Below are 17,733 nucleotides of genomic sequence, written 5' to 3'. Positions count from 1 at the left end.
TACAGTGTCTCATAAATTGGTAATCGTATCTGTGCTAAGATTACATTGCAACAAGAAAATGTGTAAATGAGATGAAGCGGATCAAAAGATTTTAAAAGTGTGGTTAATTAAAAATAGAAATTTTAATGAAAGCAATCATAATAGTGAAAATAGAACTCATGGAAATCATCATCATCATATCAAATTAAAGAAATAAATAAAGATAATCTAATAAAGACAAAAATATCTGAAATATTGAAGAATCTAAATACACTAATATAGAAAACCAAAAAAACTGCTCTAAAAAAGCTAATTGTTTCTCCCTAATCATTGGAGTATTAAGGGAGATTTGGGAAGTTCTATTATTTGCCAAAAAGAAGAGCAGGGCAAAACAATTAAAAGAAACGCGCTCAAAATGCTGCAAGTTCCACGCTAATGTCGAGTCGCCAGTCAAGGTTGTGGAGTCGGTCCCTTCAGGAATATTGCTGCAGGCGTGTCGACTATTTTGACAGAAAAGCCATTCGACTCCTCTAATCGGCAAGTCGACTCCTATAAGTAATATTCCGTAAAGATACCATTACTATTTTTTAACACCGTTTGCCATATGGGCCGTAAAATAATCCTCGCCATCTACTATGGGTAACAAGTAATGTGTTCAGGCTTTTTGTCAATTCTTGTAATCAGGGTTGTCACGGAGGCCAAGTTTAGAAAGAACAAAGCAGTACGACTCCCAATCAGTTCTCCGAAGATATTTCAACAGTTTCTTCCTCTGCTGCACTTTGGCTTGCAGTCCTCGACGTGAATGTTTATCCTAACACAAATTTTAGCAATAAAGTTATTAGAAGACGATTAAAGAATTAGTCATTAGATCGAAGTAAAGTATCACATGTAGAAGAGCACTTTGTCGACTATTCTGAGTTCATTCGCCTACCATCACTTTAAAAGAATTATAACTCAACACAATATTGTCTTTCAACTTCCGTGTAATCCATACTGTTCAATAATTTTTTCACAAATTCTTAAATGAGACGGTCTCATGGTAATACCATCTCTATTAGACTGGCCTACGTACATGTATTGTGTCTTCCAAAAATTGCAGCCAGACATTAGCAAAAAACCATTTGTATGGAACAAGTAAGATGATCCAAACCAACATTGCCACAAGTGTGGCATGCTCCCATAGTCCCATTTGTGATCAATGATAGGGAATGAGGCTATTCAATTACACTCATCATATTTTGACTTCCCACGAACCCGACCCGACCTATTTTCCTAAACATTGATGACTTTTTACCTTTACATTAATATTTTCGAGTTATTATTTACTCTTTTTTCGTCATTCTTTACTATTTTATTCACTAATCCATAACTATGATTTAAAAAACTGTTTTTGACCCCATATATTAGAGAAACAAATTTTTGAATTTTGACGAGAACTGTTACATGATATTTTAAAGCAAACCTATAGATACAGGAAATAATCTATCTATGACTCGTTGGGTTGAACCAAACTTGATCCGACTGAGGTCTATAAAAAATAATTGAAAGACCAAAGAATGACAGATATGAGAATGACAATCAAAGCTGACTATGCTTGATGATTGTCAATTTCGGAAATATCAATTACAGATAAGTTTTGACAAGATCACAACAATTTTTACACTAGAAATATTACAAGTACAGGAAAAACATTCCGGAATGAAAAATAATAGGGTTAGGGTTATAATAGCTAAACATGCAGAAATGCAGATTCAGTGCCCATGAAACATACCTTCTTGTGCAAAACAGATGAGAGGTGGAGAATTTCGGTTGTAAGTTGTGCAACTGCAAAGTAAAAGCAGATAAAATGATAATCAATTGCTATGGTACAATGACATTCAACAATGACCAAATCCCATCATTAACACGTCCCATGATGACGAAATTCATCACCAAACCATTTGATGATGACTGAATTCCATCATCAAAACATCCTAAGGCAATCAAATTTCATCATGTGTATTGTCAACACTAGTGATCTAAGGAAATAACTACACGTCTTGTTTCATGTTACCAACAAATCAATATATAGGGAATGTGATAAGAAACAAAGGTCAAGTTCTGGAGTCAATAGTTGGAAATTGGAAGTTGGAAGTTTGAACCTCCTTAAGCTAGTATGATAATAGTAATCACTTGTTAAGTTAAAATATATATGTCCAAGCTACTATATAAAATGCGAAAAAAAGCTAGTTTAGCTCTTTTATTAAGATAGCCTAATGGTTAGTTTGTAAATATATGAAAAATAATGATGTAAGCTAACATGAGATCGGATGAGGTCATACTAGTGAAGTCAGCAAAGGGCATGAAGGGGATCACAAAGCAGCAGGTATTAGAAGGATTTGGGTAGATATGCTTGTTACATAAGTAATCACCAACCAGTAGCGGCATAGGATCAAGAGTTTTGAATGTGACTTTTCAATTCTTATGGAAGTCACAACTCATGACTCCTCTATGAATAAAATGTATCTAAACAGAAATTCTTAGCTACTGAATTTTGGCTAAACATTACATGAAACAATAGCACGTAATTTAGAGTTGTTGACTGATTTAAACAATGTTTGTCCTCTGGATATGTTTGTCTTGCATCGTTAGATCCTAGTATCCCGGAACGTGGGACACCCTATAAAATTTTGGTCTGCATCGTAAATCGCCAAACGCATGTGAATCACGATCAAGACCATAAAAATTATATGGATGTCGTCACGGTTGCGATAACTGTCACGGTATCATCTAGAAAGCATCGCAATATGGATTGTTTACTTGAAAAACTCCATTTTATCATGGTAGTTCAAATTTTTTAGAGCATAAATTAGAATTGCACTGGTGCGTTTTTTCTAAATGCCAAGCATTAGAAAAGAACTTACGGTTGATTGGTCCAAGTGTATGCAACCTACCATAATAATAGATTATATCAAGGATTGTCCGCAAAATGGTATAACCTATCATACGTCCTTTGTATTTAAATCAAATACATGAACATGGAAGCCTTTTAATCTAGCACTTGTGAGGAATAAAGTACAATTAGATCAAAAAAATACACTATGGAGGTCTAATGTAAAAAATAATAGCAAGGAAGTTTGCTTGCTTACTTTGGACACGTGATGACCCATAATCTGATTCGTGCATTTTAAATTCATTTCGTACTTTTTTCAACTCAAGCTTCAATTTGTCCTTAGCAGAAAGGTTATCCGGATGGAAATACTGCATAGAACAATGGTTACAAGTAATAATTTCTAGAAAGTTGAATGCTCTTAAAACAATTCATGTTGCACTAAACGTATCAAAACGATCAACCATAGATATGGCTTACCAAAAAAATCTTCAAATGTTGTTCCCGAATAAATGCAAATTACAATGATTTAATAGTTTAAAGCCAAAGAACGGAACTACAAGTATATACTCCCTATTGCAACTGTGAGAAAAAATCCCATTATTTGTAGTAACAAAGGAGTAATATTTTTTTCTTGTATAATATCAGAGTGGCAATAAAAATAATTTATTTCCTTAGTGTTACATAAGGCTATCATAGTAGAATCATCCCATTTTGCTCTCTCTGTCATATTTGATAAATTACCAACGTATTCACAAACAAGTGCTTCCGAGGTCCAACCTAGTTGGTGTTGGTCCATAGCTTGTTGCGAACTGTTTTGTTTTGAAGAAATATAATTTTCTTTTGCCAAAAAAACAACACACATTCAACCCTATACGTCACATCTTGGTTATCGTTCTTTATCCCCCATTCTTACCACATCTATACTTGGTTCCTCCATACTAAGTTCAAATTTTATATACTATGTCTAACTCTGACTTAGTCTACATCCCCTTGATTCCAAATTTTTAGTCTACTAATAATACAACATCGCGAGCAAACATCAGTCACCATAACACTTCATCCTAAATCAAGAGTGTCATCTTGTCTAAGATAGAAGTAAATAGAAAAGAGTTAAAAGTATAAACATAACGTAACCAATAATCAATAAAAATCCTTCACTACTCCTCTAAAAGTCCTTACATTTCACTTCTTGGTACATAGTGGAACTATGTAGATATACTTAGAAGGTATTCTCTTCTTTGTCATAACTCACCATAATAATTTTCTTGATACCTTGTTACACGCAAAGAAAACCATGTATAAATCCTTCTGGAAATTTAACACAGTAATCCTCAACTTTTCACCTTTCTATACAGTAGACACTTTTATTAAAATTCACATGGTAACCCTAAGATTCGTACAAATAGAGTCATGTAAACATTAAATGACCATTAAAAATTGAATTACGTAAATACCATAATCTTCATTGTTCTTTTCTCCTCCATTGTCGATGTTCATCCAAGTTTTACTCCATCTTTAACATGTCAAAAAAAAAGATGCGTACACCTTCACTTTTACCCTGTCCCCATTTTTCAAGCAACCTCCTCATTTCTTACAATACAATCTCACACAGACACCACTGATTTTTTATTTCAAACGTGTGAACTAGGTTTTACAAGCAAAAATGGTGACAAATCAACAACAAATCATCAATTAATTCTTATATTGAAATCCTCAAAACTCATACGCTAACACATTTGATGGTACCTACTGCCTAATTTTCAGGATTGTGGGAACGGCAAGAACAATTGAAAACACTGACATACCTTATGCACAAAATCAAGATATCATTGAAGATGAAGCTCCATTCATACACAGAAACACGCACCACAAATATACCCATTTTTAAGCTTGCATTACCGATCACTAAAAGCTCACTTTACATATCCACCATATCTGCCACTTATCACTAAGCAGAGAGAGAAATAGAGGGACCAGAAATGGGGGCGATTCACAAGCTCTCAAATTCCATCAACAATCCTATTCGTAATGTTATCTTTATTGTCACTCTCAAATTTATGGTCTTTCTCTCACAAACTATTTTATTCACATTTGACAATTTCTCTTGTGATGATTATATCTTACGTTCCAGCAAGTTTCTGTGATGTTTAGAACGAGTTCTTTCTCTCTAATCAATCATGACTATTTGAATTTTACAGGAACAAATTGGAAATTGGACAGTGTCTGACGAACAAAATTCTTTAAGAGAGTTAAGATGAGGAAATTTTTCAATGAGCATCATCAAAATTAAACAATGAAGGAGAGGAAAGGAGACATTTCCAACAAGAGAGAAGAGGCTACTTTTAAAATTCATCTCTTTTAAGTGCTATTTAACATTCTTGGACATATAAGGTCATGTGACTCTATTTGTATTCGTCTCAAGGTTACAATGTGAATCAAAAAAACTCCGGAAATCATGTAGACAAAATGAAAAGATGAGGGTCAACATGTTGAATTTCCAATCCTTCTTCTGTACCGTGTAATCTTCGGATATTCCATTAATTGTCTCATCAGAAAATTGCTTTGGTGATAGACCTTTGGCATGAACCCAAATCCGTTCTTTGATCGCATCTCCTTTGTTCTTGTTTATCGGTATTTTGTAATGTTTTCGTCCTTTTGACATTTTCCTTTGTAATAAAAGAGTCAACTATTACCATAATTTTTCACTGATCAAAGAGGACACATCTAATCAAGGGCTTAAGGTATGGTTACACCGGACAATCAAAACAAAATAAGATGGAAAGCACATGTCAGAAGGAAAGGTATAGTTATCAGTGGACAATAAAACAACAAACCACAATGAAAAGCACATGACAAAAGGAAGAGATCTCAAAGGACGACTAAGAAAGGAACCGGTACCTTTTCTACTAAATGTTCTTTCGGAGGAGACAACATGAACTTGGGAGGATCCAATATATCAAATCCATGAACTACAAAAAAAGGTGCCCTATCAGGAATTTAATCAGAACGCAAAATTAAGCAGTTGTCAATAAAATTTCTTCATCTACTCAAAGATAACTCCACAAAAGAGAATAGGAAAAATGCAAAGAAAAAACTCCCTAGAAACCCAGTATATCAAAATAACAAGATAAGTTTAACATATAGTTCATTGCATAGGCTATAGATCAATTAATAAACCAGCAAAAGGGCATCATGTCACTGGCACCAATGCTTACAAAACTCACTAAATTACAGGCACAAAAATGAATGTACTGACATTATTTTCATCAAAGAACATTAGTTCATTACAGTGATCATGCTATTTGCATAATCTTTCTGAAAATTTGCAGTGTGCATAAACAGACTTGCATAGTGTATGTATCAACATAAACTTTACTTTTGTTATGCCCAACTTACAATAGAAAGCATTACATATTTAAATTTGAATATGGAAGTGAATACACACTAGGCATTTTAATAGTTGACATTTATAATTATATTGAGTAACAAGCATGACACATCTATGCAAAGATGACTTTATCCATCACAGTGACAAATACTTCTATTTAGTCTTACGAGGGGCAAAAGACTATCTTTATCCTAAACAAACATCCTCTTTGAACTATTTCATACACCAACTTTCTTCCACTCAAAGAAGGAAAAACTACACCAGTCTGCAAGCATCATAACAGTGTGGAAGTTCCCATATCAAGAAGAAAGGTCAAAATCCCAAACATCAAAGAAATGAAATGTGTTCACTAGCTTACATTTCCAAACAAACTTTACATCCTATGGCGCTTCATTTAATATCATAATTGAGAGCACCAATAAGGCTGACACGTAAAATATGAAAATTCCCACACATTCATCATTCAAGATGATCTTGAAAATAAGTTTTACTAAATTTTCTTTCGGAATATTATCCAGGAGCAAACTGTGACTAACTCAATCATCCTTTAAAGGTTATGTGTGATGATTTTAATTAGTCGACCCCAATCTTTTGAAATTAAAGCCTGGCATTGTTGTTGTACCAAAAAAAACCTACACACTTTCCCCATTAGTTAAACCAATCAATTAAAGTTGCAATTTTTTCTCATGGTATGGGAATGTTAGAAGATGGCACAACACACTCTTATTAAAGGAGATAAAGAGGTTGGGTGCTTGAGAAAAACACGCCATAGTTTGTAATTAATTCTCAAGTAGAAAGTAAATTACCCACGTAGTTTGTGATTCATATCATAGACCCATGATGTTTAAATACTAGAATAGGATCATAGGACCTACTTTCATAAGCTAAGTGGAGTATATCACAATATAAAAATCCAAGTCTTCAAAGACGAAAATCATAATTTTAAAGAAAGGAAGACACTCACTTAAAGGATGCATCTTGGACTTGGACTTGTTCTTGGTCTCTTTTATGATCTGAGTGAAGATCTGACCAAGACCATTATCATAACCACCAAAACTACTATAGCCCTTTTCTGCATTGTCCTTTACTTTCTTCAATCTCTCATTTAACTCCGACAAGGAGAACCAATTACCCTTGTTTTCCTTCGGATTTGGCCTGAGCTCCTTCAGCTTCTTCCCCAATTCATGATACTCATACTTCATCATCCAAAAATCTCCATCTTCTTCTTCTTCCCCTTTCTTTATGTTTTCCTCACTAATCTCCCTCCCAAAAACTTCCATTGGCAAGTTTTCAGCAGTCATCTTATTTGTATTACCACCATTTTCCTTAGTCCTCCACGCTTTCTGGCTATTGTTGCGATAGTTATTCAATGGCATTGGATCACTCATATTCTTATCCTTATCCGGAGCTCTAGCTACCGTTTCACGCAAACTCTGTCTAATACTATCAAATGGAATGTATGCATTGGAATCAGGGGTAGATTTTTGAAACAAACTATTCTGCTGAGAAGGAGATCCAGGCACGGATCGGCGACGAAATTCTGAGAAATTCTGGCGGATTTTTTCAATTGAGTCATTTGTAGAAGGTTTTGAAGAGCCTTGCTGGGTAAAATTGGAAAACCGAAAATCTGATTTGGAAAATTGTTGGTGTTGTTGTTGTTCTAGTGGTTTTAGTTTGGATTTGATCTCCGAAATGGCGAAGGAAAATGGGTATGACTTTTCCCCGCCATTGTTAGACTTAGAATGAGTTGAAGGATCTTCAGAGGGAGGAGGAGGACTTAGATTGGACTGTTCTTGTGATTGTTGTTGCAATTTGGATTTGATTTCGCTGAAGTAGTTGTCAATTTTGTTGTTGTTGTCGTCGTCGCTAGAGGAAGAAGATGACGAGAAAAGGTGAGAAAACTTCAAGTTGGAAATGGTGGTTCGCTGAAGAATCTGTGAGTGTCTGTGATGGGATTTGAGATGCAGAGCTAAAGAAGCCATTGATGTATCCGTCAAAGCTTTGGTCGATTGTGATATTTTGGGGGTTTAATCTTAAACCCTAGACATTCGACCTAGAAACACTGTAGTTGCTGCTTGCTAAAAGCCGTTATGATTCAATCCCAAATTTGCCAACAATTTTATTTATTTTTTTTTTTAATAGGATAGATCATGAAAAAAGAAGGATATAAATTTTCACATGGTAACATATTGGATTTTATCAATCAATCAAACAAATCTTTATAAATAATGCTAAGTATTAATTAATTTTTTCTTAAAGATGCTTAAATAAATTCACTATTTTATGTTGAATTTTTTTTCTAAAAAATTGATTACAGAACAAATAATACCAACTCTAAGATGACAGAAAAATTATTTTCATTAAAGTATAAGTATAAAAAAGAAATTTTAATAATATAGCTATGTCGAATAGGTGTATGTTTAACATATTGCTTTTGGTATACAGATAAGTTAATATGTAATTATGGGTGGTATGTTTAACAAATAAAGAATAAACTAATCTAGTTTGAAAATCGTTAAAATATGTAATAAGATCCAAATTATTGTTAGATTATAAAAACATATCGTTATATATGATCTTTTCATTTTGGATAGTCACAAATTAATAAAAACTGAAATTTTAGAGTAAATGAAATATTATTATATTGAAAAAAATATAAAGTAATAATGGTCTTAGTGAAAATAGGTAACAAAAAGTTTATTTATGAAAAGATCACTCAATAAAAAATTTACTTTAAAACTTTTACACAATAATAATAGAAAATTTTAATTTTTTTATTACAATCATAATCAATCACCACAAAAATACCCAAGTGGATCATCTATAAAAAAAAATAATTACAAAAAAAATTTCATAAATAATTTTTATTTTCTTTTTACTTAATTTGTTGAATTTAGTTATATAAATAATATATTATCTATGAAAAATTGTTTCAATTATATTTTTTATTGTCTTAATTTTTTACAATAATACATATTTTAAAAACTTAAGAATGATAGGTCAATAAAAATAATTATATACCTACATGATTAATGTTTTATTATTCAATAATTAAAAGTTATTCGATTTAAAATATGTTATTATTTCACCAAGCATGATAATGGGCTAGAGCAGGTCAAATCGCCAACATTATTAACAATTTTTTAATAATATAAAAAATAAAAATTACATTACAACATTTAATAATTTGTGCGTTTTTACCTTTTCTGCTATAAATTCATATTTTTAACACAAAAAAATTACAGACAATAATCAAAGTAGAATCACTTACACTATTAGCAATTGTATTAGCTTTAGCAGATGTCATGAATTAAAACCTCTAATTAGAACCGCAAACATCTTTAATAATATTAGCGGTTCTAAATAAATAGAGTCGTTCAAGACTCAAATGAATTAAAAAGACTCACATACCAATCATGCGTGGATGATATAATGAAAAATAAAAAAAATGACCCTAAATTGAGATAATCAATCTACTTGTGTAAGAAAAACTAGTGACTTTATGTAAAATATAATTTGTGGATAATAGAGGAATATGTGGACTAGATTAAATACGAGTCTACTTGCCTAGTTTCAAAATCCATCCTTTCTTCAAGGCTCTAGAATGGAGGATGAAGGATCAGCACATGAAGCACTATTCTATGTGTTGTCATATCTTCCCCTGCACCAGCTTCTAATCATGAGCCAAGTTAGCAAGTCCATTAGAGACGTTATTCGAGACGATATATTGATATGGCTCCACATTGTTGTCAAAAATCCTTTAAGTAGACGCCTCACCGATGATATTTTGATCCAAATTACCTCTAAAGCTCGTGGTAGGCTCCGAACTTTGGCCTTGCTCGACTGTGTCAATATTACAGATGCTGGAATACTGCAGGTGGTTCACGCAAATCGCGTTCTAAATAAGGTAACTTTTCAGTTTCGTTTCTACGTTTATGCTCGAATGGGCATTACACATTACACATTTTCAATTCCGATATGTGATGTTTTCGCTTGTTTTTCAGCTGTATGTACCGGGATGTACAAGATTAACACCTGGAGGGATTATCCGAGCAGTGGAGAGATTAGCTGCACAATCAATCGTGTTCATTAGTTTGAAGATCAGTGGCATTTACAACATCAGTAAAGAAGACCTGTTCACACTGCAATCATATGTATCCCAATCAACACAGAAACAGCCCATATTCTACCACAACTACTGGAGTTCCTCCTTTCGTAGTGTAGATGAGCATAACTCGGTTATCGATGTGGAAATATGTCCCAAATGTGAGGAGGTCAAGTTAGTGTTCGATTGCCCCAAGGAATCCGACTGCAGAGGTTGCTTGCAGTGCATTACAAGGTGCATAGTTTGTGGTCGATGCATTTCTGAACAAGATGCGGATGAACAAGGAGACACTTTATGCAATGACTCCGTCTGTCTAGACTGCTGGCTTTGCCTTCCAAAGTGTAACCATTGTAATAAGCCATTTTGTCCCCGACACACTCATAAACAGCTTAATCACCATGGTTCTGAAGGGTTCGTTTGCAATGTATGCCAGGCAAAATCGTTATTGGTCTACTGTGAAGAATAGTTCGTCATATACACGTAAGTAGCACTGTAACATGAAAACATGTCAACACATGATAGCATTTGTGCACTGTAACTAGATAGTGATTTTTGAGATGATAAAAGCCATATCAGGCAAATTCATGGACATTGTTGATATTGTTGATGTCTACATCAGGATTTTTTTCAAAAAAGAAAATACACCTATATGATACAATGAATTCAATGGATTGTCTGCATTGAATCATCTTACCTACAATGTGTTCTTAAAAATTGTTCAAAAGTTTTGAAAGTACCGACTTTGACCCATCTCTACATACAAAATTGGGTCTGTGGCGACTTTCTCAAAACAATCAAACCAATGGAGCTGCGAGGTATGTGACGAGAATCACAAATATTACATCATAGCAAAAAAGCATACCAAAGAATACTGCTAACTGCAATTATCCAGGGTGCAATGTAACTATACTGATAAAGAGTACCAGAACTTGTCGTGCTTTCAGATGGAGCAAGTGCTGTATGATTTGAAAAGGTTTCATTCCTTCCATCACTGTAAAATGCAAAACATGAAATATATATGAGTGAATGTATGTGTATACCAGATAAACTCAACTTCTACTAACCCAACCTACCCCCCTTCCACCACGTGACCCACCCCAAAATGACAATCTGGGGCGGCCAGCCATATGATAAGTGTGAGAAAATCCTAAGTAAGAAGTGGCTAGAAGTCAATACATACCTCCCAGGAAATATACATGAACCATGACCTGCATAAATGAAACTTTTAGTTATTTTGACAGATTACAATATATGGCACTAGTATGACAAATACAAGAGAAATCTAGCTAGTAATGACTAATGACATGGCAAGACAGCTAAGTGTCAATTGTATTTTCAGGGAAATGAGTTCAGAAAGGTTTATTTCTCTAATAGAAAATATATAATAAAGCTGTTTGACCCAAACGTAAACTCAAAATGTGAAGTCGAGCATGGGAGCTTTACGCTACTTACTTGGGTCAGAAGTGGTAATGGTAGCCACTCCATTAAAGTAACAGGTACCAGGTTCCATGGCCATTTTATGGTAATAAGTGTCAAAAGCATAATTTGCATGGGCAACAATATTATTCGGTTCATAACAAGGTTCTCCCTGCAATAAAGGCGAACAATCAACTTTTCCAGGCCCACATGCCCAATCCAATGCTGCCTGAAGCATCTTAGGATCTGCACCTCCTTTAGCAGTACAGAAAGTTTGGTTTGTCGTGTCATTTGCCAATATTGTCCCTGAACCAGTTAGATGCAGAATATACACGGGGGCACCACTTGATTCAAAAAGCCCCCAGTTTTTCTCTGAAATTAATCCAGGCCTTAAAACCTCGTTGTACAATTCATATATGTACGTACTAACTGCTGTTCCAGGATGCTTGGGTGTCCCTGTGTTGTTGTAAACTCGCCTAATGAGATTACTATTATACGTATTAGCATTTTCAATGGTGGCATCAGGCTCAGATGCATCACCCTTGGAAGGCCAACCTGATTCAGTCACAATAATCGGAACATTGGTGAAGTTCAGATTGGACATTGCAAAATAAGCAGCATCGACAACAGCATCAAAAACATTGGTATAATGCAAGAGAGTGTTGGCATCTACAGCTTCTTTGTTTGGAGGAAGAGGACGGAAAAGAGCATAGTCCAATGGGATGATGCCATTTGACTGCATATAATCATAGTATGGGTATACATTAATCATGAAATATGAGTCTGTAAACTTTAGGAATTTCAGCAAGGGGACCATGACTGGGTCCCATGTACGGTTGAAGAAAGCTTGGGAGGGTGGGAAAGAATCGACTATAATTGCAGAAGCGTGTGGAGTTGACACCTTGATCTTGGAATCAAGATTTGAAGCAACAAGAGCTGAATGAATGTAATTCAGCGCACTAACTAAGATTGGAGCTGCATTTGGAAGGGCGGTAAGAACCTCGGAGCCTACAGCTATGGCTGTGATGTTAGTGGCAGGTACATGAGCCACAATATTTCGAGCTACCCAGTTGGCTGCAGTAGCATTCGATTTCCCGATTCCAAGAAGCTGCTCATTAGGAACAGAGACAATGACCTGGATTCCTGTGTTGGCAAGAGCAAGGAGCATAGCCTGGTTGGCATCAAATAAGCGCACATGCCGGATGTTTTGTTCTTTGAGAAGGGCAACCACCTGAGTTGGACTAATCTCATCAGAGACATCCAGTCCTATGTTAACACCTACAAAGGCCTCTGCATAAAAAGGGGAGCCAACAACACGAACTGTTATTCACCTAATGCAATAGCCTAAAACAAAGCTGCATACATCTAAGTTCAGCATATAGTTTATATAGCCTGACACTTACACATCAAAAAGCAACAAGTGATGAACCTAGGAAGTGTATGATAGCAGATGTAGGATATCACTATGCTTCAAAGTTCAGCATATGGATTGAGGATCAGAAATTTAGAAACAATGAGTTTACGATAACAGGTGCTTCAAAAGGAAATAACCATAACATGCAAAGAAATGAAAGTCACAATTTAGTTCTCAAAATACTTTAAATGAGAAACTTTCCAGAGATGTTCTTTCTTACAAAAATCACCAAGGGTATACCATTTTGTTCCCAAGCTCTATAGATTGGTTCAAAGATCTTTCTTTAGACAAAAGAGATGTTCTTTCTTTCAAGTAATAATGACTTGGGCATTGAAGGAATTGAACTTGGATATTGTACCAAAGTATCTCTGCCAGAGATAAAAGAATGTCCACAAAAATGCTCTTTAAGGTGCTTTGCGCTACAATGATAAAAATGACTTAAGTAATGAATAACTATTTTTGCACCATTTCTTGGCGAAAGGTGTCCGTTCAAAGACATAAAATCTTTGTTTTCTAATTTACTTTTCTATCGTACCCTGGCTTGAATCAAAGAAATGTAAAAAGGAAACTACTTTATAGGGTAACATAGATCCAGTTCAGGTTCCCATCTATTGTAGCCCAAATTTACTACTAAAGAATAGGTCAACCGACAATTAAAAATCGCTAATGACATGTTTAGTACACACTGTTAAAAATGGTAATGGTAGTGAATCCTTAGTGCATTTGCTTGGAAATTTTCTGTGTAGGGAAAATTTCCCAAAATCAGCATAACATATTCTTGATAAAACTATGCATGGAGTGATTTCTCTTCTAGTAAGACGTGTTGAATTTTTGGTTTCCATTCAAACTTGGTATCATTGATTTTTTTCATTGTGATCCAAAAAGATACAAAGCTTGCATTGATTATTTACAAAGCCTCTATAAGGTTAGCAATGATACCACTCTTGAGTTCAGCATGAAAAAGATTTGTACAGAGATACAAATGAGCTAAAATAGGAATGATATTGCATATTAGCTACATTGAGCACTAACTCCAATTATAAGCTCTTATATATGCAAAGATCTAAAGTCAGATTTATCTACTGGTCTACATTGAATAGAGAACATTAGATGGATAATTTACAACTACTTCAAACATTTCCTTGCGTCACTAGGAATAATGTCATCATCTATAAAGCAACTCAGCAAGCTGCTCTTTCTGCATATCCTTAACCTCTTATCCTTAACACACTACTCCCTACCAAATTACTTTCCAACTATTAGTCGATTTTGGCCATCATATAAATATTTTTTCTCTTGACTATAACTTGACAACTTTTTGTAAACTATTAACCTTGTCTCATAAACCACTTATTTTGTCTTACATTTGGCTTACTAGTATTTTGCAATGTCCTTTTTCACTATATAGAACCCTTTAGTTTTCCAAGCCCTTAACCGCACGAGTGATGCAACTCTTCATCTTTGTCGAAGGTGAATACGCTTCCTCCTCGCTTGTTCAATCAACTCTTTCAACAACTCCATCAGCTAAACTTCTAGCATTTACTTCTTCTACATTCTAATGTTTGATTCTTGCTTGTCCTTAGATTTTAGATTTGTGTGGGCTTGATTACATACGAACATTGAGGATTCAAAATTTTTCTTGGGTGACTAAACATTCACCTAGTGTGACCATATCGTTCAAGCATTATCCTTTATATTTTATCCTACTCAAGAAGTAATCTATTTTTATTGCATTCGTTGCACTTATACCTGTTACTGCATAGTTTTCACACTTTATATGTGCTATACCACGTGATGAATACCAACAAATCATACGCTTGTACAAAATCGATAACAAATTCTCCCTTCTTATTTGATACTCTTTCTGATTCTAATCAATTGTCCCATTTGATTTTACACCATTTTAAGAAAAAGGGGAGGGACAACATGGTGGACCGCATGGAAGACGTGAATAAGAGAACAAAGTAAAGGAAAAGTGATCATTCAATGGAAATTGTGTAAATAGTTGGATCACATGAGGGCTTGAGTAAGGAAAAAAGGTCACCAAATAAGGAAATAAAACATCTGATATGAATATGTCAAAATAGGAAATAGGATATTTGATTAGAATACAAGGGAATAATCCGAAACCCCCATGGGTGCTTCAACAAACACTTTGTGCCTTCCCAGTTCCAACACTTATACATATTACAATTAGTATACAATTATATGATGTTAGTAAACTTTGCATCACATCATCCACCTTCTTCTAAAATTTTCTTTTGGGTGCTTCCTATGCTCTCACTTAAGGAGAAAACATTCAAAATATTTTTCTATTATACACAAACTTTTCCGTCATAGTTTATTCTACACATCTTAACCACATCATTGGCTAATCACTCACACATCTGATTCCAACTTCTTTCTACTTCTTATCTTGTCAGAATATCACAATTTTTATATTTTCTTTTGTATCAGAAGTGTCTTCTCACAAAATGCTTATGTTACATTCTCCTAGCATTCCAAGATACCAATCTTTGCTTAAACCTAATTCTTTTTCCTGATTTCTTATCTGTAACACCTTATAATCTTTACTCATTTGACACTACATACAAGAGATGTGATGCGTCCCTATCAGCCAACAACCTTGCACGTCTTTGCATACTTATCAATCACTATACTTATGTAGGTAAAGTGTAAATCCCTTGCTCATTTAACTCCACATCAGCAAATATAGCACGCCACTTTGAGGTTATGCCCTAAAACCTTTTGCATACTTATCAATTATCACTACAGACAATTGTATTGCGTCATTCACTTCGCGTTGATTAAAATTTGACTCAAAATAACATACACAATATATATTATGGTTGAATCTTGTAAATTTTACCTAACTACACAAATTTGCATCCCTGCAAGTAATGCTATGAGATCAAATTGCAAATATGCCTGTAATTAAGGCTTAGTTTAGTGGAGTAATCTATTTTATTGGGTTCACAACCTAGTGATGGCACTAGGCCGGGCCCTGACACCACATGAAAAACACACAACCCATCACAAACATGACACACTCAGAATTAGTGCAACCACTGTGGCAGAAGGCTCCTGGGGCGTTCATCAACTAGAATAATAATGTTTCTCAATGATTAAAATTACGAAACATACTAAAAGATAAAAATAATACTCCTTTATATGATGAAAAGTTAAAAATATATTTTACTGTTTAAAATTGATTTTACCTCCTGGCTAAGAATGCCGTTATTATTAACTAAATATTCTTCCGATGGTAACATTATCATTACAATTTACAAGTGAGCATAATCCAAATCAACAAACTCAATTTAGGATTAATCCTTACTTAATCAAATTGTTAGTCATTCAAGGGGAGGGGACCAAATCTTTGCAGATTTCGATTAAATTCAAAATTATACTAGTATGAATGATAGGAGCATAATGAAGATAACATAACCAGCAAACAAAAACCAGGAAATGCAATGAGAAATGATACATTGCACTTAATAGTTAAAAATACATCAAATCCGTAAAATGAATAAGCAAATTCGAAGATGAAAAGCAAGAATGAAGATGAATACGGAGTATATAACTTACTTTGTTCAGCAGAATGAAGAGAGTGAACAAGGAGTAGTCCTAGTAGAAATACTAGTATAACCATTGATTTACCTCCCTTCATTTTGGGTATGAATCTGGTTTCGAAACTTGTTCAGAGAACCATTGAAGATGTACTGCTTAAGAGAAGAGCGGAAGAGGGAAAACTAGCACTCAAATTAAACAGCCAAATCAAATAGTTTTTTCTTTTTTTTCTTTTTGGAAAGCTTTTCGTCAGAGTTTGGACGGCTCAGATCCGTCTTCATATTTACCGGAATAAGTGAATTAATTATTATTATTATTATTATTATTATTATTATTATGAAAAGTATCAATGGTATCCCTAAGTTTTTGCACTTTATCAATGGTTTTCCTAAGTTTTTTCGATTATTAATGGTACCTCGCGTTATTGAGCGTCTTACAACCATAACATTTTCTAACTTTTTCGTTTAAAATCGTCCAAAATTGTTTAAAAAAAATTCTTTTATTTTTTTATGTTTTAAATTGAAAAATAAAAAAAATAAAAAAGTTAACAGTTTTAGACGATTTTGGACGGAAAAAAATTAAAAAGGTTACGGGTGTAAGACGCTTAATAACACGAGGGTATCATTGATAAAGTGCAAAAACTTAGGGGTACTATTGATAATTTCCCTTATTATTATTATTTACTGTGAAACACAAGTTGTTGTGACAGATCATTTTTTACATAGACGGTCCGAATTAGGCTCGCCAATTAGATTTTTTTTGATATATAAATGAAAAATGTTGTGTAACTGCGCGCTTAATCCGTAGGGTTTTAAGATACCTTAAGTAGACATTTAGGATATGTCAAATAGAAGTTCACAGTGCGTCAATTAGGTGTTTTAAACATGTTGAAATTGTCAACAAGGTATGATTTGTTGTAGCTATTTAGGTTATTTGCTATAAGGGTTTAGCTTATTTTCTAGGAAAAATTGATATTAATAATTCAACCT

General features: G+C 34.1%; 3 protein-coding genes across 3 annotated transcripts; 1 reads left to right on the top strand and 2 right to left on the bottom strand.

The window, feature by feature from the left end:
* Positions 1-135: 135 nt before the first annotated feature.
* LOC130821122 (uncharacterized) lies at positions 136-8,416 on the bottom strand. Its single transcript, XM_057686762.1, has 5 exons — positions 7,204-8,416; positions 5,750-5,820; positions 3,108-3,219; positions 1,751-1,803; positions 136-790 (listed from the first exon to the last, which is right to left on the bottom strand). The coding sequence occupies exons 1-5, from the start codon at positions 8,219-8,221 to the stop codon at positions 647-649; spliced, it is 1,398 nt and encodes a 465-aa protein (XP_057542745.1). The 5' UTR covers positions 8,222-8,416; the 3' UTR covers positions 136-646.
* Positions 8,417-9,530: 1,114 nt separating this feature from the next.
* LOC130821120 (F-box protein SKIP28-like) lies at positions 9,531-11,754 on the top strand. The gene is made up of 2 exons (XM_057686761.1): positions 9,531-10,146; positions 10,244-11,754. The coding sequence occupies exons 1-2, from the start codon at positions 9,844-9,846 to the stop codon at positions 10,808-10,810; spliced, it is 870 nt and encodes a 289-aa protein (XP_057542744.1). The 5' UTR covers positions 9,531-9,843; the 3' UTR covers positions 10,811-11,754.
* Positions 10,894-16,983, bottom strand: LOC130821119 (glucan endo-1,3-beta-glucosidase 3-like). The gene is made up of 4 exons (XM_057686760.1): positions 16,763-16,983; positions 11,797-13,050; positions 11,525-11,552; positions 10,894-11,335 (listed from the first exon to the last, which is right to left on the bottom strand). Exons 1-4 carry the CDS (start codon positions 16,842-16,844, stop codon positions 11,188-11,190), a joined length of 1,512 nt encoding a protein of 503 aa, XP_057542743.1. The 5' UTR covers positions 16,845-16,983; the 3' UTR covers positions 10,894-11,187.
* Between the last annotated feature and the right edge of the window lie 750 nt (positions 16,984-17,733).

The sequence above is a fragment of the Amaranthus tricolor genome, chromosome 8 (assembly GCF_026212465.1).
Source record: "Amaranthus tricolor cultivar Red isolate AtriRed21 chromosome 8, ASM2621246v1, whole genome shotgun sequence".
In the NCBI taxonomy this organism is placed as follows: Eukaryota; Viridiplantae; Streptophyta; class Magnoliopsida; order Caryophyllales; family Amaranthaceae; genus Amaranthus; species Amaranthus tricolor.
This window is presented reverse-complemented; position numbering and strand designations above follow the sequence as displayed.